Source organism: Syngnathus acus, chromosome 11 (genome assembly GCF_901709675.1).
Source record: "Syngnathus acus chromosome 11, fSynAcu1.2, whole genome shotgun sequence".
Classification (NCBI taxonomy): Eukaryota; Metazoa; Chordata; class Actinopteri; order Syngnathiformes; family Syngnathidae; genus Syngnathus; species Syngnathus acus.
This window is the reverse complement of record NC_051096.1, coordinates 2,802,568-2,827,045: the sequence shown is the minus strand read 5'-3', so window position 1 is coordinate 2,827,045 and position 24,478 is coordinate 2,802,568. Positions and strand designations below refer to the sequence as shown.

The window sequence follows — 24,478 nt, the reverse complement described above, 5'->3', positions numbered from 1 at the left end:
AACGAAGCTTTTTCTCCAAAATTAAAAAACTACAATGTAAATAGTGTAATATGATTTGTAGTGTGTGTTTTGTGCCGGTGAAGATGTGGGAGGTCCATGCACCTCCAGCTCATCACCGCATGGAGGACGTCTCTCTTGCGCCAAAGTTTGACGACCATCCCGACCCTCCAAGTTGCGCGTAAAAGCAGGTTATCGCCCCCCAAAAGGGAAGTTGTTGAACGTCATCCTTCATTTCCATACGTGCGAAAAGCCCCCCCGCGAGCGAGGGTCCTAAAAGCACGAACCCCCCCACCCGCTTTTTCTATCATCCTTCCATCATCAGGCTGACATGCGCAATCGCCACCGGCTTGCGTCCACAGCGCAGGCTCCGTGTGCGCTCATTTCAAGCAGCCCGCTTGCACTTGGCGGCTGCCAGTCCCTGCTAGCCGACGACGGCGGGCCAGGCGGCGGCGCGCTGCGTGCACAAGGCGACATGTCCCGGCGCAAGCAAGCCAAGCCGCAGCATCTTCGGGCCGGACGCGACGAGCCCCGGAGCGGCTTCCGCCTTCTCCGTCATGACGGTACGTTCGCTCCCGTGCATGGAAGTTACGCGCGACGAAATTACAATTCTTCGGCACCACTCAAAACAAGTTGAACATTAAAGTTCACGTTGCTCCCTAATTTGTAGTTTTCTTATTTACTGATTATTTAAATTTTAAGCGCTTTATATGTCAAGTTTGAAAAGTGCTCTGGTGACGTAATTAGTTTTTAAAAACAAATATCTATGCTAAAATATACAAACAATTGCACTGAAGTTAGCAAAATAACTATTAAAAATAAACAAAACCTCTGTTTCATGCTAAATTATTATGATTTAGCGGAATGTTTGGTTCTTAGCATTTAAACTTTTTTATTTAATTGAATTATTTAATCAAATATGAACTAATATATTGACATGCTCAATTGTATTCTCATCTATTTATTTTTTTAAAACTCAGCATCAAGTTTGTGTTTTATTATCCTCTTTCCGAATTACTTTTATGCGTAAGCAGATCTGCTCGTCTATGTTATCTCTCGTCATCATCTATGCCGTATAATTCAATTCATTTACGGGCCGAGCAGATGTTATTCGATCCTTCTCATGCTGCCGGGATTGAATTAACAATAAATAAAAAGCACTGTTTTGATTGTAACGTAATGTAAATTACTTCTAATTGCCGCAATAAGATCCATTTAACGAATATTAAGTTGGTCGGCGCAGTTTCTTAACCAGCGGCCGTCCATCATTGATGGGGGTCCTGACCTTTGCCGACCTCAGTCAGCCCCGCTCGTGTCCGCTTCGTAATGCATTTAGTACATGAGAGGTTGAAAGGTCAAGAGGCGACTCTGTCCCCTCCCCTCTTCTAAAACCACAGAGTCAGGAACGGTTGTAAATCTCCCGACTTGCTCGGCTTATTATACGGAGTGAATTACAGCCCTCGGCATACACGCACGCCTTGGATTATAGTTGGACAACTATTTCAAAGATGGAAATAAAATGAAAACACCTCGTTTTTGTTTTCTCTGGAAGTAAAGTGAGCCTGGAAACGCGCCTTTTTTTTTTTTTTTTGCCGAGACCACCCAGTTGGTGAGCTGCTGATTGTTTACCTCTGACAGGACCCTATTTTGGCATGGATCGCCTTCACTCGCCGCTAATTGCACACTTGGATTGTCAAAAGTGGATAGTTTCTTTTTTTTAAAAACATTTCCCGAGGCAGACAAATTGTCTTTATCGACTCGACTTGTGACAATTGGGCCCAATTGCTTGATCAAATTCAAGGTAATCTAATAAATTGAGATCCACCATTTTGGATTGAGTCGTATTAATTTCCTGGCTGCAGAAAAGAGTTTTGTCAAGTCGACTCTTTCCATCTGCTTTCTTTTTTTTCTTTTTCTCGAGCCGCCTGTTTCTCTAATGGCGCGAAGCCTGAACAGATTGAATGAAAAGTCCTCGTCTCTTAGCTTTTTATTCAATGTCGCGGACAAAGCGATTGTTATTCAAACTCAAATCCAAAAAGGCCTCTCGTTTCCTGTTTTTCCATTAAATAAACACAAGGCCAAATCAATGGCACATATGGATGTTGATTATCTGTCTCGATGCACAACGGGGAGGTCAGATAACTTTATTGAACCCGATTGATTTTTCCGGCAGATTATTAACATCTGAGGACGAGAGTGTGTGTGAAACATTTGGTGTTAAAGTGACTGAAGACCCCCAACATGTGAATGTTTAATCAGGATTGACGATTTGATTCGAAATGTTTTGCCATACGCTCCAAACGAGGTCCAAATTCCTGCGGTTCTCCACGCAACACAGTGTGACAAATATTTATCCCGTGGCATTCGTCTTTCTGCCAGACTCCGCTGAAGACGTGGAACGAGAAGACCCCAGCGGGACGGGCAGTTCCCCCAGCGGCGAGGACACGCACGTGTGCCACCAATGCTGCGCTGAGTTCTTCACTTGGAACGAGCTGAGCGAGCATCGGAAATCCTGCGTGGAGGTGTTAACGGTGAGGGGCGGCGCCGGCGAATCCCCCGCGGGACCCTCGCCGGTCCCCAGTGTGGACTCGCTGACCGACTGTGACAGCCTGGACGAGGCGATGGAGGTAGAACTCAAGCCGGTGGAGAAATGCTCCACCAGCCCTCCTCCGGTAGATTCCGTCGAGACCCGGCAGGCTCTGCCGAGCACCAACGTGACCTTGGAAATCCTGCACAGCACCAGGGTGGCCGTGGCCCAGTTCTCCCAAGGGGCTGGCAGCCAGTCGGGCTCAGCCGCCATCCCGCTCATCCTGGAGCACTTGTTGGCTTTGCAGCGGCAACAGGTTCACCAGCTGCACCTGATCGAGCAGATCTGCAGCCAGGTGGCCACCATCAACAAGCAGGAGGATTCAAACCCGGCGTCCGCTCCACCGCTGTCAGGAAACGCGCCGGACGGCCAAGCTTCCGTTTCGTTGTCAGCCGTTTCTGAAAAATCACAAAAGACCCCCTCGCAATCAAGAGATTGTATTTCCGCGTCCTCCTCGGAAAACTCAACACCATCCCTCTCTAGTTGCGGCGGCGTCTCCGCATTAATGCCCCCTTACGTCGGTTCTTCGAATCCTCTCGGAGTCGCCTTCCTGCCCCACAGCCCGCCCAGCGGCGTCATCTTCCCTAACCCGTTAGCCGGCATGGCCGCCACGGCAAATGCGTTGGACCCGCTGGTGGCCATGTTGAAGCAGCGGAAGGCCAAGCCACCCGGCGCTTCGTCGCCGTCGTTTGAAAGCAAGCCCGGCCCCGAGGAGCCCTTCTTCAAGCATAAATGCCGCTTCTGCGCCAAAGTGTTTGGCAGCGACAGCGCCCTGCAGATCCACCTGCGCTCGCACACTGGAGAGCGACCCTTCAAATGCAACATCTGCGGCAATCGCTTCTCCACTAAGGGCAACTTGAAAGTGCACTTCCAGAGGCACAAAGACAAGTATCCTCAAGTCCAGATGAACCCATACCCCGTGCCAGAGTATCTGGACAACGTGCCAACCAGCTCTGGGATTCCCTACGGGTTGAGCGTGCCGCCAGAGAAAGCCGTCTCTTCGTGGCTGGATAGCAAGCCTGTCTTAACGACCTTGTCGGCTTCCGTGGCTCGAACCGGCGTGGGAGGCTCCGGTGAGCCTTCGAGTGTTACGCCATCTGTTCAATCCTCGTACCAGACGCCTTCTGGTGAGCACGTGGCGCCGAGCCCGAGATTGTCTCCGGTTTCAGATACTGGACAGTTCAACCAGGAGATGGAAGCATCCAGCGGGATCAAAACAGAGGAGGTGCACCTTCCACAAAGCTGCATGCAGATCTTGCAAGTCACCCAGGAAAGCAGCAACGCATCTTTAGCGACAACGCCAGAACCTGCGGCATCGGCGTCTCCCGCCTCCAGCTCGCCCTCGCCGGAAGACTTTTCCCCCGGCGCTCTCCTGGAGTCTATGCAAACCTCGGAAACCTCAAAGCTGCAGCAGCTGGTGGAGAACATCGACAAAAAGATCAGCGACGCCAACCAGTGCGTCCTGTGCAAGCGAGTCCTCAGCTGCCCCAGCGCACTCAAGATGCACTACCGCATTCATACGGGCGAAAGGCCCTTCAAGTGTAAGGTGTGTGGCCGGGCTTTCACCACTAGGGGCAACCTCAAGACCCACTTGGGCCTTCACAGGGAGAACCCGCCGCTACAGGTGCTACACTCCTGTCCCATTTGCCAGAAGAGGTTCACCAACGCCGTGATCCTCCAACAACACATCCGGATGCACATGGTGGGGCGGATCCCCGACTCCGCTCTGCTGGACGGGCTTCGGGAGATGGAGGGAGAGGACGAGAAGAGGTTGGACAGTCCCGGCAGCAATGACCTTGTGGAGGGAGATGACGCAGAGGAAATGCAGGAGCTTGAAAATGTGATCAGTCCTCCGAAATCTTCGCCAGAGAGCCATCTGATTGACGCCACGATGAAGCTCAGCTCCTCCAATGGTTATGATGACCAGATTCAGATTGAATGTTCTTTCACTGAGAAAGGAATGGAAAATCTGGGAACCACCAGCCCCCCCGCGACACCGCCTTTATCCCCTGCACAAAGCACCGACTACCAAGGCGAGTTGGGAACTCAAGGTGTCACGCACCTGCTGACCAGCGGCTCAACCAGATCAATAAAGTCGGAGGGGAACGGTTACACAGAACCGCACCAGATGTTGGGCGTCAACATGTCAGCCATTTACCCGACAGTCACCAGCTCGGGGATAGCTGCCCTGCTGGGACCGGCGCCTCCTCGTCGGGCGCCCAAGCAGCACAACTGCACCGCCTGCGGGAAGAACTTCTCTTCGGCCAGCGCCCTGCAGATCCACGAGCGCACGCACACCGGTGAGAAGCCCTTCGTCTGCTCCGTCTGCGGCCGAGCCTTCACCACCAAGGGCAATCTGAAGGTAGGGCCGAACAAAAGCTAACTTTGAAATTAGCGTGCGTCGTCTTCTGACGTTCGTTGTTTTTGTCGTTCCTCAACAGGTTCACATGGGAACGCACATGTGGAACAACGCGCCAGCCAGGAGGGGCCGACGTCTGTCGGTGGACAACCCCATGGCCCTGCTGGGTTCCGAGGGCGTCAAGTTCGACCTGGCCGCTCGAGCCATGCACGTGGACGCCGGCTTCTGGAGCCGCTACGCCAGCGCCATCACCAACGGCCTGGCCCTGAAGAACAACGAGATCTCGGTGATTCAAAACCGAGGCGTGACGCCGCTGCGCCCGATGGCCGCTGGCATGGACAGAGCGAACAGTATGGCCACGCCCATTTCGAGCCTGGCCAAGAGCGGCGTGGAACTGGCGAGCAACAGACGCTTTTCTATGCTGATCGATGACAGTAAAGAAATCGGAATCAATTGATGCAATCTATAATGGACATTAAAGTATTTGTGAACCAGCTGGTTTCCTTTTACAGTGAATTCCAGTTTTTTTGCAGCTTGATATGTATGAGAGAGCATATACTGTACATAAATTCATTTTCAAAGTACTTCTTTGTACCTGTTCTCTGCTGCTCACACAGTTCTCCAAAGTGTGAAGTCAAGTATACTCATATTTAACCACTGAACATTGTTTTCTTGTTCTTCTTTGATTTAAAGTGCATGAGAAACTTCACACTCCGTGCTTGGAGCTGCTTGGAAAGAAGGGAACATACTGAATGTTGTTTGAATCAATAATGCAAAAAGTCTGCGCTCTTAGTTTGGACAGCAGCCCAATGCTGCTAGCTGGTGCAAAGCACAACATATGCTCACCAATACCGCCAACACGTTCAAAGCAAAACAAAAACTCAATGATCGGATTTCTATGTTCTTGTGGGAAAATTGTCAGGCCGAATAAAATGTAGAATAAGAATGACCTCAACCTTCTCTTGATAGACCGTCAGGTGACAGATAAATATGACTGGAAATACAATTGCAAAAACTGATTTAAAAAAAAAGATAGTACAGACTGATGAACATAGCTCAATAATTATTTGTATTTGTGTTGCCTTCACAAACCTCAGAGTTTTTAACAATCATTTTGTTCCTCTAATCTACCAATATCCCCAAATCCACCCAAATGAATTATTATTTTTATTATTATTCTACTTTTAATTTCATTGCTATTTCACCCACAATTGTAACATCTTAGAGAGAAAAGAGAAATATGTCTTGAAATCCACACGAGTTTGTGAAGGCGACATAAACCCCGCCCCCGGATGGATGACATCATCGCTTGGTCAACATGGCTGACGGCATCCCGTTAGATCCGATACGGAAAAGCTTGCGGAGAAACCACTACTACTACCACTCTGTCCGACATTCGAGGTATCTGGGCTTTTTTTGCTGTCGCTTCCGCCGCTGAGTGACGAGATGATGAGTTACAATGTTCTGGTTTCTGTTATGGCGTCAACTTGGCGTGTGTTTATACGTGTGTTTACTGTCGCGAGACTGTTAGCTTGTGGGGCTACAATAGCATCTCCGCTCTTGTCGACTTCCGCCCGATTTTGTTTTTGTTTCGTGTGACAGGTGACAGCCAGGAAGCTTCGATGAAAGTCCGTCATCTGTTTATTTGTGATATTTTCATCATTTTCCTTAAAATCAAAATTGACCCCTGCTGCGCTAATCAGCTGTGTGTCAGCTGTGCCGTATCACGTGACCGACAATAACTTTTGGGTCACTATGAGCGTCGGTGGAAAATCATTTGTTTGGTAAATATTTGCCCGAAAATGAGTTGATTACCAAATCAACGAGATCCCAACAGAGAATATGGAGTTTGATAGTAGTACGCCAAACACTTCCGATGTTTATTAGTGAATCTTACCACTAGCCTGAATAGTAAAAAGAGAGAATACCACAATGTTACTGGCTTTTGAAAATGGTGGCCCCCAACTGTACTGTCATCTTGACATAAATATTAAATTCATATTCACACTGCATTGTCTCATTGTTAAGACCCTAGCTCAAGTATTTCATGTTACTTCCGTACGTCTATTCCCGTTATTTGCATAACAAGTTTCTTAAGTACACTCAAGCGTGTTGACTTGAGCTCCAAAGCAAACGGTGGGTGCCACTGATGACTTGGACTTCCATGTGAGATCCCTCGAGTGCATTTTTCATCTCGGCAGATTGTCCGTGGACGATGAGCCGTCCAGCCTGGATGAGATGCCCCTGATGATGTCCGACGAGGCCTTCGAGAACGACGAAAACGACTACCAAACACTGCCGCGGGCCCGGGTTAACCACAGACGGCGAGGACTTGGCTGGTTCCTCCTCGGTGGCTGGAAAGTTCTCTGGTCAAGGTAAGCCTCACAAGTCTTCTGACAGTTAGCATTTCCTCTTGTTTTCTGGTGACGTGAATCCAAATCCCCCTGTTGTCTTCTTGTTTGACTTTTGAAACCACCCAAGTAGTCAAGCCTGAATTTATGTCAATACATTCTGTATTCATATCCTTCATTACCTCAACTGTCATTGTTTTTGTTTATTTATGCCGCATTTTGCATCTCGTTTGGACTTCTACGTTTAGCACCAAACACATTTATGGCTTTTTTTTGTCATTCTGTACACGTTAAGCTTGGCATCAAAGGTGTGTGTACACGAGAGTGCCAGTTTGGATTTCCAACGCATCGGTAGCTGTGCGTGAAGCGCAAAGTCACCATCGAGGTCACCGTTTTGCCGCCCGACGTGCATTTGGCAGCTTTTGATCCCCTAAGGAAGCTTTTGACGCCGAAACAAGAAAGAGCGCTCGGCGATAGTTGCCGGGGGTGCGTCTCCTGCAGAATCGATACACCCCCAACCCCCCTCCCCGCTCCTGCGGACCCCCTCGCTAATGAACAAATTGGATTTTTCACAGCTGACCAGTTTGATGCTTTCCAGTAATTTTGTATGTGCACCGCTCGGGATTATAAAAAGCAAATAATTCACGAGCCCGCTAAGCCGCAGTTATTTAAATAGCCTTCATTTGCTCAAATAATCTGCCGTATGAATCTGGACGCCAAGCGCACCGAGGTGAAGCGTCGCCGCCAACGCAAACACAGTCAAAAAGTTGTCAACGCCAAAGTCGATTTGAATTTTTTTTTTTTTGTTGCTTAAAAGGTGGAAAAGCCAAGTCAGTCACCATGACGATGTACATTGAGGTCAGATGAAACTGTGGCTACTTTGTGTTAGGGGTTCGAAAACTTTTTGGGTGCACGGTCCCTCGCCAGAGAGAACTTATTTTGATATTAGGATTGAAGTTGAACAAATGAATTTTTTTTTCTATGGGTCACGCGGTGGCACAACCTTTGTATGTCATGCTCCAGATACGCCGCAATGTCGTCATTAGCAGGTGGATGCGTAGGAAGTCAAACTTTCCTTTTTGTTTGCCTCGCTGTAATAAATCAATCTGGTGACATGCCCGCATGTTGGCGATGCTCCGCAAACAAGGGCACAAAGTGTGTCTGAAGATGCCACAAAGCACAGAGTGTGTTTTTGTCTGCCCGGGCCTCTGCTCGCAAATTGAACTGTGAACGTTTGCCGCCCCCCCCGGCGAAAACGCTAACCTTTTCACCTCACTGCATCAAATGCTCCTCACGTGGAAACTAAAAAGACTTCATTTATCATATTTTGTCGTCCCCAGCTGCTGCGATTGCCTGGTCCGAATGTGCCGGCGGAAGAAGGAACTGAAAGCCCGCACTGTGTGGCTCGGCCATCCGGAGAAGTGCGAGGAGAAGTTCCCCAAAAACTCCATCCACAACCAGAAGTACAACATCTTCACCTTTGTGCCAGGGGTAATGGCTTCGATTGCGCAATCATTTTAAATTGCTAAAAAAGTGAATATTGCATTCTATTTTTGAAACTATCCTAAAGTGAAGACGTCCCTGCCCTGACATTAGTTGCATATTTCAACGCTACTTAGCGTCTTGTCGTTGAGCGTCCCACGCAAGGGGACAACAGTCAATCTTACGTCTTAAAACTCAAACGGCTGCGTAATTAAGAGACTCACTCACTCCCCCACCATAAAATGTCACCTGTCCATATTCAGAACAAATGCGCCGTTCTGCTCCCTGCGCCTTGAATTATTAATCACGTGCAAATTGGGTTTAGCCTGCACTCCCCCCGCCGCCCTAAAGGTCAGGGGGGTTCATTAAGCTCCTATCGATCCGGCCGGACGCCGCGCTCTCATTATTACAAGCATTATTCAAAGTGTGACCCGAGAGCTTTGTGTGATTCCTCGTAAAGTTTAGGCGAGTTGCTGTCGTATCCTGATGATGTGTCGTCATGGCCCTCAGGTTCTCTACCAGCAGTTCAAGTTTTTCCTCAATCTCTACTTCCTGGTGGTGGCCTGCTCGCAGTTTGTGCCCTCGCTGAAGATCGGATACCTGTACACGTACTGGGCGCCCCTGGTAAAGCCTTCTCGCACTCTCACAAATAAAAACTGGGTGACGAGGTGTGTCATACTGAAGCGTTCAGGCACCTGCACCTCACGCGAACATTTATGAACTAATAATCAAACCCAGTTCCTATTTGCGTCATCATTCAGATGTCTGGTTTGTCGCAGGGCTTCGTGCTGGCGGTCACCATGGTGCGCGAGGCGGTGGACGAGGTGCGGCGCCATCGGCGGGACAAGGAGATGAACTCGCAGCTGTACACCAAGCTGACGCTGCGCGGTGAGCCGGCCACGACTGTTTGCTGACACGCCGATAGTCGATACTCCCCGCTATCAACCAACGCAATCACCCCCGTAACATGAGTCGTCCCCTGGCTGTAATTGCAGAGTTTTTTTTTTTTTTTTTTTTTTTTTTTTTTTTCCCCCTTAAATGCTGCTTAGGATCTTCTCCCCCGACCCCCTTGTGCGATATTCTTGCAGTCGTGCTGTCACACCTCTTAAGCCGGGCAGTATGATACTTTGCAAAGGATAGTGAGACGATAAAAATGAGAGTTATGAGACAACCGAAGGCGATTACGTCATCACGTTAACGGGAATCAATCTTTTGCAAGGTGACGCAAAAAGAATTAAATTCGGTATGGATTTATATGCTGTCGTTGACGTGGGTTTTTTTTCCCTCCTTCAGGTAAAATCCAGGTGAAGAGCTCAGACATCCAAGTAGGCGACCTGATTATTGTGGAGAAGGTGATTGAAAGAAAGTCATTACCCTAACAGTCATTGTAAATGGACTGAAGTTTTTCTTTTGCTACTAGTTTTCACCATCCAAGTCAAGACCTTGTTTAATAATTCAGCAAGATTCAAATGACCTCAGCAACCGCAATGGGTAACTCTCCACCTTTCCTTTTCTTCCTAGAACCAAAGGATTCCCGCAGACATGATCTTCATGAGGACGTCTGAAAAGAACGGTGAGCAGAAATGACGTCTGCCTTCAATCTGTTAAGCGACACGCTCGTCCGGGCGCTTGTTGACGTCTTTATGTCTTGAACACGCACGGCGCATAAGCACATATTTGTCTTTGACACGCCGTCCCGCTGACTAGCGTGAATCATCCCGGCGCTCTCCATCACAGCTCAGCCTCTGGGGGACGCTTTACAGCCGCCCTCTAGCCCACCTGTCAGATAGTGGCCCGCATCCATCAATTTCACACGTAATATTGCCCAAGATCGATGCAGGTCAACATTTTACGCCGGCTGCCCGTCCGACCTGTTTATTAGCGTCTTTATTCGCACAGAGGGAAAACACAGGAGCTGGTTGAAGACCAGCACACTATAAGGAGCAAAAAAAAAAAAAAAAGTTTTCCTCACATTTCTTTTTTTTTTTATCATGCTCTTGTTGTGTCAAACACCAAAACCATTTAATTTCCTCTAAAAAAAAAGCTTGCTATCATAAAACCAGCAAATGGAAATCATCGTCGTCTTCAACCTGCTCTTTGAACACACACACACGGTGCAGTAGCACAGAGAGAAAACCAAACCGCAAATCTCACCGATGTATTTTGTCATCTGATTCAGGGGCGTGTTTCATCAGGACGGACCAGCTGGACGGCGAGACAGACTGGAAGTTGAAAGTGGCGGTGGGATGCACGCAGCGGCTTCCGGCAGTGGGGGTAAAATTTCGGTTCAAGGCTTCAGTGTTTGTAGAAGCCGCTGTGGTCAAAGAATTGGTAATGAATGATGGTTTGGTTTATTTCTAATTATGTCCATGGTTCCTCAGGACCTCTTCTCCATCAACGCCTTCGTCTACGCCCAGAAGCCTCAGCTGGACATCCACAGTTTTGAGGGCAACTTCACACGGGTACACTTGTTTTCTTTCCTATCCTCACCAAATAGTTGACAAAGCGTCAACAAAGTACGTCTTGTCTTCGCGTCCATCTTACATCACACGCAGGGCCTGCCGCTAGCTAGCGAGCTCCCATCTATCCTGTCTAGCTTGCTTGTTGCTTCATTTTTTTAATTTTTTTTTTTTATTAATAGCAGATTAGCACAGCCCCCACAGAGAGGAGAGCGGCACGACAAAGGCGGCCTTTGTGGTCTGTCTTCACTCTTGGCCACACACCAGGCAGGCTTAGTGAGCGAGCACTTCCTCCACTCATTCATCCTTCGTGGCCTTCCTTTGCATATCGTGTGCTTTGAGTCAGAGCAGGATGGAAGGGGAAGCTGGCGATGGCGGTGTGGTGGGGTGGGGGGGGTGGGGAGAAAAAGAAATTGGGTTCCCACAGAAAATGAACTTACCTATTTATGAGCCCCCCCCGCCTCCTCCTTGACGCGATGACAATGTCAGAGCGGTCAAGCGTCGGGCCGCCCTGACATTTATTTTTCATGCACTTCACTGCTTTGTGAGGATTGACAGGATGTGGCTGCTTGGGTGTCATAATTATTATATCGGGACAGCCATTTGAGATGAAACCGGAGCCCGCACTCACCACTCTGGGCCAGACCGTTTGCCTGCGTTTGGCTTTATTTAAGAGGGCGGCGGTGAAACCAGAGAGACCCCCAACACACACACGGGGGCCTTATTCTCCTGTGCCGTGAAATCTCACCGATGTGACCTTGCTGTATTTTTTTTTTTTTTTTTTTTTGCTTCATTTAAAAGAATCCCTGTATTGATTAAAAAGAGCTACTGTATGACTATGTCAGCTGCTCGCTGGAAATTAGAAGTCTTATCTCAATTTTTATCCTCCTTTCATAGGAGGACGCCGACCCCCAGGTCCACGAGAGCCTGAGCATCGAAAATACGCTGTGGGCCAGCACGGTCGTAGCGTCGGGTGAGCAAGCGTCGTCCGTCCCTGGTGTCTCCCGAGAGTGTTTGCGACTCCCTCGCTGGCCATTGATTTGTGGTGACCAAACGACCTCACCCGCCCCAACTCTCGAATGTCCTGACCTTGACCAGAAGATAAAACACAATGTTGAGAAAGATCCTCTTTCAAATACTTCAGATTTTATCTTGGCCCTTTTAAGTTCTCGCGTTAAACTTGCGCCGGCTAATTTTATATGAACGAGTCTTTGTTCTAAGGCCGCCTTAATGAATTGGCCAGTCAAGATAGCAGCTTATCGATTTGGGTCTCGTGAGCGCTCCCGGGGTGTATTAAACACCCGACTTGAGTGACAACGAGACACGCCGACGCTTCTCGGCGGTCTTATTGCCTCGGCCGTCATGCCGTTGATCTTGCTAAAACGTGTTTGGGGGGGGTTAGCTAATGAGCGCCATGACTCGTCTTGTTTGTTTGTTTGGCAGGCACCGTGATCGGGGTGGTGATCTACACCGGCAAGGAGACCCGCAGCGTGCTCAACACGTCCCACGCCAAAAACAAGGTGGAGGTTCTTTACTTTTGCCGAATTCATTTTGACTAATCTTTCCAGATCAACACAATATTGTGTTCAATGACAATCTCTTGTCAGTGGGGAAAAGGTCATTGCCGTTGGCTAATTACCCAAAAGGGAAATTAACTAAGGGGAGGATTTAAATGACTTTTTCTGGCGAGGAGTTAATCCCGCAAAATCCCTTCATCGAGTGTTTTGTTCACAGAGATTGATGAAAATGATTCCGAGGGTCGGCTGATTGAGTTTTCGGCTGTTGCGTTTATGATTTGGGAAAAAAAAAAGTGTTTGCACAACGTGGTTCAACTTACGACATCTTTTTCAAAGTGGATCAAAATGTCTGCCGGTGTAATTTTAGCAAGAAGGCTCGTTTTGTTTTAAAAAGAATTTAAAGAAATTTTCAATTTTATTTTTTTAAAAATATTTTTCTAATTTGGCGTTTATGTTCTCTTGGACCAAGATCCAGTGTAGCATTAGCTCAAGCCGGCTGCAGTCTGAGAGAAATTCAATATATCAAGAGGATGATGTCACAAGTGCCCATGCGGCGAGCGGAGATTGCGAGGCGTCAAAGTCGATAGTCGCGCACGACAATGTTTTTGGCCTCATATAATCGAGGCGGGACAAGGATCTGCCTGACAGGAAGCCGAATAAGGATTGTCTCTTTGTGTCTGATCGTCCGACGCAGCCTTTCGGAACACCGTCATTGTTGCCCCAAAAAAAAAAAAAAAAAACCTCTCAAACTGTCATTGGAACAAGCTAAGAAATCAATGTCCGTTAAATCTCACGCTAAAAGCAATAAGCTGCATCCTGACAAAACAGACAGCTCGAGAGCACTCGCACCAGACAACAAAGATAAAATCACGTGCAAAAGTATTTTAATAACAATTCTAAAAAGCCAAAGCTACAGACGCCTGTGTTCAAATTTAGCGACTGAAAGTAAAAAGCATTTATAGTCTGTTACTTCCCGCCACAAATAAATCGCAGCTCCGATTTCACACGCACGTTTACGGAGCGCTACAACAAATCATTCCTCTTTTAATAGCGTGGGGGACGACTGGAGTGAAATATGTTCTTTTATTCACTGATCACATCTTTAAGGTTGAGGTAATTGAGCCCTTTCACTCCCTCCCACCCCGAACCCGCCTCGACCGGCTGTATAATGACTTCATCCGATCCCCCGTCCGGGCCTACGGAACGTAGAGCGGCCATTGTTCTGCCTAAAGGGGATCCTTTTTTGCTTTTCAGCTGTGTGCTCGCTCTTAATTTTTCTTCATTTTAATCCCACCGTGCCCCCCAACCACCCCCCCCCCCCCCTTCCCACCACCACCACCTTTTCTATTTTTCTCAATAGCTCAAGCATGAACCTTGTCGCCGGGGCTCCCGCCCACCCCGCGCCGGGCTACTTGGAGTTTTAACGCGGCCCGATAAATCAGTCGCACTGCTCTCTCGGGCTGGTTCGGGTCGGTCCGATCCTCGGGGGAAATGTGCTTGCTGGGGGTCCACTAGCAGTGGAGGAATTTTCCTCGTACTCCCTGCCTGCTTCCTATTCATCGCTGCTCCTCGAGCGCAGGGAAATGTTATGTTGGGGTTTTGTTGTTTTTTTTTTTGTCTTTGTCAGTGCACTGCGTCACATGAAAGCCCTCCGTGCCCGCTGCCAGAAATGGGCCGGGCAGCTTCTTTCTTTGACATCTTTTTCCCACATGCTCCATTGGCTGTGAGACGCACTTGAAAAATAAAAGACAACTTTGACCCCCGCTACTCCTCACCCCCCTCCTCCCTTTTTTTGTCCCTTTTTTCCCCAGAGCCATCTCAATATGGGAACTCCTTTGACCCCTGGTCGCATTCAAAGGGGACAATGTAGTGTCGTTAAAAAAAGCCAGCAATAACCTCGTTTATGTCATACACACGTTTTGCATGACAAAAGCCAGCAGCAAAGAATGTCTTTCATTAGTTTTTGTTTAGTATTAATCCAGAAAGACGTATTAAGAAGACGACTTAAAATTATTTCCAATCTCCTAAAAAAGTACATGAATACAAATTTCTAATTATATTGCCCTTTTCCTTTTTTTTCCCCCAACTTCTGTCTGCAGGTGGGCCTTCTGGACCTGGAACTGAACCGTCTCACCAAGGCCCTGTTCTTTGCCCAATTGGTTCTGTCCATCGTCATGGAAGCCGTGCACAGCTTTGTAGGTCTGTGGCTCCGCAACCTCTTCCGCTTTGTGGTGCTCTTCTCCTACATCATCCCCATCAGGTACCTCGGAGAACCGTTTTTTTTTTTTTTTTTTAATTCATTCTTGAAATGGTTTTCACGAGCTGCTTTCGTTGACGCAGCCTGCGAGTGAACCTGGACATGGGCAAGGCGGCTTACGGCTGGATGATCATGAAGGACGAGAACATCCCCGGCACGGTGGTGAGGACTAGCACCATCCCGGAAGAACTGGGCCGGCTGGTCTACCTCCTGACGGACAAAACAGGCAAGCGAGGCCAGCTTTTCTGTCCCCTCGGGGTGATAAAATCCCGCAGCCCTTTTTGTTTCAAGGTCGGGATGGATTTGCCTTTAGTGCCTATTTATCCAGGTTGACGGTTAATAGAATGAGGAATAATCAATCGGCGGGAATCGCTTCCACCTCGTGGTACGATCTGGCGGCGGCATCCATTAAAACGACAGTCGTTTTTGCTCACATTGGTTGTGTCTGTATTGGCAATGAGATTAGGGCCGGATGTGGGTCATGTGATATATTGTGATCACTCTAATGAGGTTTCAGGTCCAAGCCTCATCACATTCCACCTGCAGGTGGAATGTGTCCCAAAACATTTATTCCGGTAATCATCCTGTAGAGGCGGACAACTGTTTTTTTTATTCTTTTTATTTTCCTTCAATCTATGTGACCCGCAGGCACTCTGACCCAAAACGAGATGATCTTCAAGAGGCTGCACCTGGGGACCGTGTCCTACGGTACCGACACCATGGATGAGATCCAGAGCCATATTATCCAGTCCTATGCTCAGGTTAGCTTATCCAGAGCGCAAAAAAAAAAATATTGTGAGTGTTATGTTCAAAGAATGTCTGTCATTTCCTGTCAGGGCTCCTCCAGCGGCGGCTCGGCCACTGCGTCCCAGAAATCCCAGACGCCTGGCCCCAAAGTCCGCAAGAGCGTCAGCAGCCGCATCCACGAGGCGGTGAAGGCCATCGCCCTGTGCCACAACGTCACGCCTGTCTACGAGGCGTGCAGCGAGACCGAAGCGGCAGAGGCCGAGCAGGACTTCAGTGACGACAACCGCACGTATCAGGCTTCCAGTCCCGATGAGGTAGCCCCCCACCCCCCCAAAACCATTGTTCAACAAAATAACACCGCTTTGTCTCCTGAGAGGTTGTGAGCTTCCAAAGCTAGTTAAAAGTCTCTATGGGCTTATGCTTATGAACTACAAAAGCAGATAATGAATTTAAAAAAAAGAAATTGCCATGAGAAAATCAATAATTTTCCCAGATGTTGGAGGTAATTGCAAAGTTGAGCAAACCGAAAACAGTTGGAAGTAGAGCTAAATCTCATCTCTTGTCCCGTCTGATGTATGTTTTTATTTACATCCCCTCACCCACTACCACTGCGTCCCAAATCCATCCGCTCGCTTGGCTTGATCAATATTTAATTTACTCTCTGAGGTGACAAGAGGCCCCCCCTTGCCCTTTTGTTCTGTCACTCCCTTGTTTTTTATTTTTTTTTATTTTGTACTTTCTTTCACCTCAGTCATTGAATGCAGCATCGCCTTTAATGATCCGTCCTGCCCACACTAACGCTGTGGGCTTTTTTTTTTTTCTCTCTCTCTTGAAAATCAAAACTCGAATTCAGAAAAAAATTGCCTGAAGCCAAAAGATTAGAGAACCGTTACTCTAATATAAGCATTTAAATCAGATTAGATGCAAAGCGTCCTCAATTACACTGAATAACTTTGCGGGTGTGTTGTGTGAGCTATGGATGGACACGCTGGATAATCATTCACATGTGTTTCGTCAAAAAGGCAGCTCGAAGGGTTCAGGGGGGAGTGGCTGTGTGTGTGTGTGTGTGTGTTTAGAAGGGAGGGATGGATGACTGGGTATTAACAGGAAGTCCCAATTTGTAGGTCAGAGTATAATAACAACCTTTGAGTGAGCAAAATTGAAAATGAAGCCATTGAGAGTTGTCGTGTGCAGCTGAACGCTCTCTCACTCGCCGGAGGGCTTCGGTGGGGGCTCGCAGTTCCTGCCGAGGGGAGATGGAGGAAAGGAGGGGGCAGGAAAGCGCTTATCTGCCACCCAATGAGATAGGATGGACATCCCATAATGCTCTGATGTCTCAGCAAACAGTGGACTCGCTATTTGACAAGTGTTAGTCTCACAGCAACTTGTCCGAAACAAGCTAATGAAACCGTGTCCGTGTGGCCACAGGTGGCGCTAGTGCAGTGGACGGAGAGCGTGGGCCTCACCCTTGTCAACCGAGACCTGGGATCCCTGCAGCTCAAGACGCCCGCTGGGCAGATACTGTCCTTCAACATCCTGCAGATCTTCCCCTTTACCTCCGAGAGCAAGCGCATGGGCATCATTGTCAGGGTCGGGCGCTTGTTTTCATCCCCCCAATTTTTTTTGCCGGTAATAGTTTAATTCACTATTTTCCATTGGCCACCCAGGAGGAGTCGACAGGTGACATCACGTTCTACATGAAGGGCGCCGACGTGGCCATGGCGAGCATCGTCCAGTACAACGACTGGTTGGAGGAAGAGGTACCCAATCGGAGCAATCAACATCTCACACCCCAAGAGAGCATAAAAATGGCATCAACATCACATGATTTTTTTTCCCCCCGTGTTATTTCCAACCCGTTGTCGATATTCTCAGCTAATCAGGACGTTCATTGAGAGATCAACGGGCCGCGTCTATGTTCATAATAATCATATTGGCAGTATTGAGTCGTTTAACACCAGGGGCGGCTTTTGATTTAATTAGTGACCCAGATAGTAATTACAATATGTCATATTCGCAAACATCATTTGCTAACGATGCCCCGTCAGGCCCACTCGTCAATAAACCAATCAAGCCCTCGTATCCTAAAATGAAACGCCATCCGTCTCCTTTTGTTTTATGGCCCTCCTCTGCCCCAGGCCGGAGAAGACTCTCCCCGATTCACAGACTAATTCAACTCCTGTCGATTTGAATTCTATTGCTCATCTAATAACAAAAAAATTGAATTGGTCAACATTGTTGGTTGGTTCCCGTCAGTGCGGCAACATGGCCAGAGAAGGTCTGAGAACGTTGGTGGTGGCTAAGAAGTCGCTGTCCGAGGAGCAGTACCAGGACTTTGAGGTACAAGTTCACCGCGCCTTCCCAATCGGTTCGTAAGCTGACCCCGGCCCACTTCCCCTCGCAGAGCCGCTACAACCAGGCCAAACTGAGCATCCACGACAGGACCCTGAAAGTGGCGGCGGTGGTGGAGAGCTTGGAGAGGGAGCTGGAGCTCCTCTGCCTGACCGGCGTGGAGGACCAGCTGCAGACCGACGTTAGGCCCACGCTGGAGCTGCTCAGGAACGCCGGCATCAAGGTGGGCCCGGAAGATCCAAAGTTGAAAAGGAATGCAAAGTATCACTTTTTGTTGTTGTTGTTTAGATCTGGATGTTGACTGGGGACAAGCTTGAAACGGCCACATGCATCGCCAAAAGCTCTCATTTGGTCTCCAGAAACCAGGACATCCATGTTTTCCGACCGGTAAATTTTCTTTTAGGAGGGGGGAGGCGCAAAGTAAACAAACCCTCACCTGTGTTTGCGTTAAGGTGACCAACCGAGGGGAGGCCCACCTGGAGTTGAACGCCTTCCGCAGGAAGCACGACTGCGCACTGGTCATCTCGGGCGACTCCCTGGAGGTGTGCCTGCGCTACTACGAGCACGAGTTTGTGGAGCTGGCGTGCCAGTGCCCCGCCGTGGTGTGCTGCCGCTGCTCGCCCACGCAGAAGGCCCAGATCGTCATGCTGCTCCAGCAGCACACCGCCAACAGAACCTGCGCCATCGGTCAGCCGCCTTGCGCAAACGCCATGAAGGTCCTTGTCGCTAATTGGTCTCCATCTGTTTGCTCTTAGGTGACGGCGGTAATGACGTAAGCATGATCCAAGCTGCCGACTGCGGGATTGGAATCGAAGGAAAGGTAAATGTCACTCAGGAATCTGCAGCTATTTATTTATTTTTTTCTTTGGTGGGCACATCATTTTTGCGATTCCATCAGGAAGGCAAGCAGGCGTCGCTGGCGGCCGATTTCTCAATCACGCAGTTCAAGCACATCGGCCGCCTCCTCATGGTGCACGGCAGGAACAGCTACAAGCGCTCAGCGGCCCTGGGCCAGTTCGTCATGCACCGTGGGATGATCATCTCCGCCATGCAGGTACTCTGCCGCTTTTCAAGTCTGACTGTCAAAGACCACGTCACAATCTGAATGTGTCGGCTTGCAACTCAGCTATCACGTTAAATGTATTCACTTGGGTGTTGGTGTACATTCGTAGCTACAGAAGAACCAAGGTCAGTTGTTCCAGAATTGTAATTAACGTCACTTCATTACACAATATTTGACATTTTTTTATGATTTACTTGACAAATAATCAATGTATTTAAAAAAAACAAACTAAAACTCATACCGAAACTAATAAATTCAAAATAATGCATTTTTGAAAAAACTAACACTAATAAAATTTAACAAGCCCGCGCTAAAAACGAATCAAAATGAACCCGATTTGAAACACAAAATTAAAAATCCGAAAAAATAACCTCGCTATTGACTAATTGCAGTCAGTCTGGTCATAGCGTGAATATGACAGATCAGCGGATAAGCGGTGGAAGATGGATTTTCATCCCAAGTCTTCACAAACGTACTCATTTGCCTGTTTTCTTGCTTATCAGGCGGTCTTCTCGTCCATATTCTACTTTGCTTCTGTTCCCTTGTACCAAGGATTCCTCATGGTTGGGTATGTCTCTTTTTTTTTCCCATTTTTACAGGCATATTTATAACCTGAGCGCCTTTTCTCACGCGCACACGTCAACAGTAATTCTAAAACTGCTGCTCTAAAGCACCACTTTTTGAACTTCAGTTATGCCACCATCTACACCATGTTCCCGGTCTTCTCGCTGGTCCTGGATGAGGACGTGAAGCCGGAGATGGCGCTGCTCTACCCGGAGCTCTACAAGGACTTGACCAAGGGCCGCTCGCTTTCCTTCAAGACCTTCCTGATCTGGGTTTTGGTCAGCGTGTATCAAGGTAACGTGAAATTAGAAAAGTTCAGTCCCCCGCCCACCACCTCCGCTCCCTCCTTGGCCGTCAGACAATCTGTTTCTCAGTGTCTTAAGTTTCCAGCCGCCCTCCGCTTGTACAATGCGTGTAAAAGGATCGTTGTGTAATGGCTAAGCCGTGCAGCCAGTGGGAAAGGTCCGCCGCGCTTGTGCTCAGGCATGACTTCCTGACAGCACGGCCTTTTTTAATTAAAGGCCGCTGGTGAGCAGGAGGGAGGGAGGCTGGATTTGAAGATGATATAAGATCGTGGGGGGTACATATGAAGGCAATTTATTACGGAGGTTGACCAGCTGGAATGTGCCGCCTGCAAAGCCAATTATGTAATCAGGGAAGGCCTTTTGTCTTTATTTACTTTTTAGTGTATAAAAAAAATCTCTCTACATTTCCCTCCTATCACCACCAGGGGGCATCCTGATGTACGGGGCGCTGGTGCTGTTCGAGTCGGAGTTTGTGCACGTGGTGGCCATCTCGTTCACGTCGCTCATCCTGACTGAGCTGCTGATGGTGGCGCTGACGGTGCGCACGTGGCACTGGCTCATGGTGCTGGCCGAGTTCCTCAGCCTGGGCTGCTACCTGGCCTCGCTCGCTTTCCTCAACGAGTACTTTGGTGAGAGATGAGCTGGGTGACTTGTCCGCGATATACGTGCGTGTATCTGTGTGTGTCCTGTTGGTGGCCTAATTTTGACGTCCTGCTCTTCTCTGGCTTGCGTGTGGCTCTCAGGCATAGGCAGGGTGTCCTTTGGAGCTTTTCTTGGTAGGTCGTCCCCAGTCTGTCTCATTTGCACGCCATTTTTTCAGTTGCCTTGCCAACATCCCATTTGCTCTCCCATCCATCCTGTTGTTTTCTTTGACCTTCACCAAGGAGCCTACTGTGATGTCGTGTGTGTGCAATTTAATGACCAGAGAAAGACGCACGTGGTATACAGTTCCAAATGTTTATTTATAAAAATGAATTGTTCGGAAGATGAATGAATGCAACAAATACGCACAGGACACAAAATTCATTATTAAGGTGCACAATTTGGATCAATCTTAATTTTAATTGTGTGTGTGTGTTTTGTCAGACTTGAACTTCATCACCACGTGGCCTTTCTTGTGGAAGGTGTCGTCCATCACGCTGGTCAGCTGCCTGCCGCTCTACATCATCAAGTACCTCAAGCGAAAATTCTCCCCGTCGAGCTACTCTAAACTGGCCTCCTGAGACTCACAAGAACGACAGCTCATCATTTTCATGCACTTTTATTTTTCTTCTTTTGAACCGACGCAATTCCTCGCCGCTGGATGTGGAGGTCAGTGATCCACTGGAGCAATCAGACACTTTTTCCTTTTTTTGATTGACATCTCAGACTTTTTGGGATTACTTGAACAAAGCGAGCACAAAAAGTTAAAAAAGGAACTCGTCACACACCAAAATGGCCACCAGAGGGAGTACGCACTTTGATCCAAAGCTCCTCAAGTGTCATTTTTTAAATGCTTTTTATATACATCTTTAAGTGTTTTTACTCAAAAGTGCAATCAGGGTTGTCCGGAATGAGTTTTATCATTCACGGCATCTCCGTTTGCATCTCTGATCGCACATATCGTTTTTCAGGTGTTCAGGCGGGAAAAAAAGTCGAACGGAATGTGGTTGGCGTTCTTTTTTTTTTTTAAAACTTTCCCTAAAGTGCATTCCTGTGTCGTGTTGAAATGTTGCGCATGTTGTGCTTTTACGTCCCACATTGCAAGTTGAAACCGTGTCGCTGCTAATTAAGCTGTTCTTTTTCCATTCAAGATCCAATAAAATTGAAAGATTTAATATATTGCTGGTTTTTGAAGTTCTCCCTGCAGTGTCATCATTTGGCCACTAAATGTAGAAAAACTCCAAATATTTGATACACAATTTTAAACTGGAATATAATTTTAAGGGGGGGGAACTACTCATACCAAATGTGGAGATCTACAGACTGCCCTCACACACGACATTACCTCTTTGAGCCCGAAAAAAATCACTTTCACAGGTAGGGATAAAATATGGCAAACTTTTTGCCCAGTCAGCTTTTGCTGTGGCTTTCACTGTCTTTATTTGGCCACTAGATGGAGACAGCCACCAGATGGTTTTAACGGCCGCAGACTTTTTTGCAGAAATGTTCTCTAAAATCTCGTTATTACCAAATGTGCTCTGGATGGATAACATTTTGGACATTCCTGGCGATTATTCAACTTCTCTTGGGGAAAAAATACTTGAGTTTTTTTTTTTATGTTCCTCATTGAAACATACTTTAACGTTTCATGCATTATTATGCATTCATTCAACCGCTCCATCTAGTCTGTGTACCTTGGCCACAAGGTGGCAATATAATACAGTACAGTAGTCAAAGTAGATGGTCACCAAAGGTCAATAAGCTGCAGCAATATTAGTTCATTTTCACTGAGGATAAAGAATCATTTATTGTGTCAAAAATTCTGTTGAAAGGATTATAAATAACATTGCTAGTTTCTCTAGCCTGTCATTTGTATTAGGGTGATTCCCATTTTATTTTTGATATTTCTATTTTATTGATGAGTTGACTTTCTGACTATCTGATGCCACATAGTCACTCGGTTTGTGCGAAAAATGTCCCAGACAAACATTTCCAGACGTTCCCGCAAGGCAGCCAGCTTCCCTCTTTGAATCTCAAAAATTATTTGCTTTACGTGAAGCTATCTGTGCAGTAATTACAGATTGCGCCTCTATCTGAACACGCAAAACAAAACAAAAAAAATGCTTAGCATGTAATACAAAGCAGCCGGGGGGCAAACGCCGCAATGTGTTATCAATTTGTGCAGAGAGACGAGGAAGTTGTTTGCGGATGAACGTGATGGTCCGGTGGCTTTTAACGCTTGCGCTGTCATTTGTCTTTGTGGCACGAAGAGTTAAAAAAAAAAAAAAAAAAGAAATCACATTTTTGGGCTTGATATGAAATCATTAGCTTTCTCGTGCTAGCCCGCCATGACACACACACCACACTCCGTTTCACGCAGCCCACAATTGCGATGTAAAATACTGACACAGCACAACTGCAGATGCATGGAACATCTGTTGATTTTTTTTTTCCCCCTCCCATCCTCCTTTCTGCACTTGGATGATGATTTTTTTTTTTTCTTAGCCAAAAAGGGAGAGCTGCCATTATGCTATTATCCTATCTGGTTACTAAGCAGCAGCTAAGCGGCCACGCCGACCAATAAGCGTATGTCTGTGTTGGGCGATCGTCTCGCTATGAATTCCAAGAAGAAGAAAAAAAATACAAGATAAAGTTACTGCTAATGATACTCCCTGCAAAGGCTGCATGAAGCGACGTTTTAGCCCAGACTAGACCAGACCTCATTTTACGGGAGGGTGCGTGCATATTTAGAACTTTGGCATTGATTTTATCCTTATTGCATAAATTGTACATGTAAAAAAAAAATTTGTTTTATTTAATGAGTGGATAATTCCTGCAATTTTTTTTTACTTCTTAAATACATTTCTAAAGTATTTTGTTTGTATAAAGTAAAACAAAGTGAACCTGTTCTTAAAGTATATTTTTTGTAAATATTTTTTTTCATGCCCTCTGAATATTTTAATTGTACTTGATTGATTTTACTTTATTTATTCTTCTCATTCTCTCATTTCTTCTACTGCCCCCTGCTCTTTGGTGAACATTTCCATGTTTTCAAATCCTCATCAACGCTCATTTTGTTCATAACTTCGACCTGTGATGTCCATTATGCTAACCGGAGTCTGTTCCAATGTTCTGTGAGTCAGCGACAAACCTCAAAATGGGAGCCCCATCCCGCCCCCTCTAACTGTCCTTCATGGGAATGAGTCACAGCAGCAAAGTTGTCTGCTAACCATTTGCTTGCGGTCCTGCAGCCGTGACACTGAAGCCCTGTGTCGGGCTTGGAGCCTTCACGCCGTACCCTGTGGAAGGGAGAGAAGAAAAGTAAAAAAAAAAAAAAAAAAAAGTCTCCCTCCAGGCTCCTCCCTGGCCTGGGCCGTTACCCAGCAGCGGCCTTCACAACAGGAAACGCGGGATTCCGTCATAGCGGCCGGAGAAAAAAGGAGAACATTGATGGGAGACAGGAAGTCTGAGCGCAGGATAGCGAGAGCCGAGAAGCAAAGGGGAGGGAAGTTTAGCCAGCGAGCTAAATAAAAACACAGGCAGAGTGGCTAAAACGTGACCTCCACCAAGGCCCAATGGCACATGCCTCCTTTTGCTCTTTCAACCAATTTATGCTCTTCAAAGTGGCCCAAAATAATAAGTTAATGTCACATGCTTCCCCCCCCCCCCCCCCCACGTATAATCTACAGTAGCACTCCGAGTTACAGCTTGCCAAAAATGGCCACAAACAGACATCGTTTTTAAAATTTACGCCGCTTTTACTCGGCTCAACTTACTATTAGAGTTGTCATAAATA

At 47.4% G+C, this 24,478-nt stretch overlaps 2 protein-coding genes across 5 annotated transcripts; both read left to right on the top strand.

Moving 5' to 3' along the window:
• Positions 1-229: 229 nt before the first annotated feature.
• sall3b (spalt-like transcription factor 3b) lies at positions 230-5,605 on the top strand. The gene is made up of 3 exons (XM_037263784.1): positions 230-560; positions 2,377-4,946; positions 5,026-5,605. The coding sequence occupies exons 1-3, from the start codon at positions 329-331 to the stop codon at positions 5,398-5,400; spliced, it is 3,177 nt and encodes a 1,058-aa protein (XP_037119679.1). The 5' UTR covers positions 230-328; the 3' UTR covers positions 5,401-5,605.
• A 612-nt stretch (positions 5,606-6,217) lies between these two features.
• atp9b (ATPase phospholipid transporting 9B) lies at positions 6,218-21,876 on the top strand. Of its 4 annotated transcripts, XM_037263778.1 has the most exons (28): positions 6,218-6,344; positions 7,145-7,318; positions 8,635-8,785; positions 9,287-9,400; positions 9,556-9,664; positions 10,070-10,128; positions 10,298-10,349; positions 10,956-11,050; positions 11,158-11,238; positions 12,133-12,208; positions 12,679-12,755; positions 14,852-15,012; positions 15,093-15,235; positions 15,658-15,770; positions 15,846-16,070; positions 17,185-17,346; positions 17,424-17,516; positions 18,013-18,096; positions 18,161-18,331; positions 18,397-18,495; positions 18,561-18,795; positions 18,864-18,928; positions 19,007-19,162; positions 19,675-19,739; positions 19,863-20,029; positions 20,466-20,669; positions 20,784-20,816; positions 21,127-21,876. In XM_037263778.1, exons 1-28 carry the CDS (start codon positions 6,262-6,264, stop codon positions 21,261-21,263), a joined length of 3,384 nt encoding a protein of 1,127 aa, XP_037119673.1. In that variant the 5' UTR covers positions 6,218-6,261; the 3' UTR covers positions 21,264-21,876. The 4 variants fall into 4 exon arrangements, 3 of the variants coding, with proteins under 3 accessions (XP_037119673.1, XP_037119670.1, XP_037119671.1); XM_037263775.1 differs by having other exon boundaries at positions 15,658-16,070; XM_037263776.1 differs by lacking the exon at positions 20,784-20,816 and having other exon boundaries at positions 15,658-16,070.
• Positions 21,877-24,478: the final 2,602 nt, after the last annotated feature.

Coding starts and splice junctions, on each gene's coding strand:
- sall3b (XM_037263784.1), top strand. CDS start 329: ATGCGCAATCGCCACCGGCTTGCGTCCACAGCGCAGGCTCCGTGTGCG. Junction 561..2,376: donor CCGCCTTCTCCGTCATGACG/GTACGTTCGCTC, acceptor TCTTTCTGCCAG/ACTCCGCTGAAGACGTGGAA. Junction 4,947..5,025: donor CCACCAAGGGCAATCTGAAG/GTAGGGCCGAAC, acceptor GTTCCTCAACAG/GTTCACATGGGAACGCACAT.
- atp9b (XM_037263775.1), top strand. CDS start 6,262: ATGGCTGACGGCATCCCGTTAGATCCGATACGGAAAAGCTTGCGGAGA. Junction 9,401..9,555: donor ACACGTACTGGGCGCCCCTG/GTAAAGCCTTCT, acceptor GGTTTGTCGCAG/GGCTTCGTGCTGGCGGTCAC. Junction 18,796..18,863: donor CAACAGAACCTGCGCCATCG/GTCAGCCGCCTT, acceptor GTTTGCTCTTAG/GTGACGGCGGTAATGACGTA.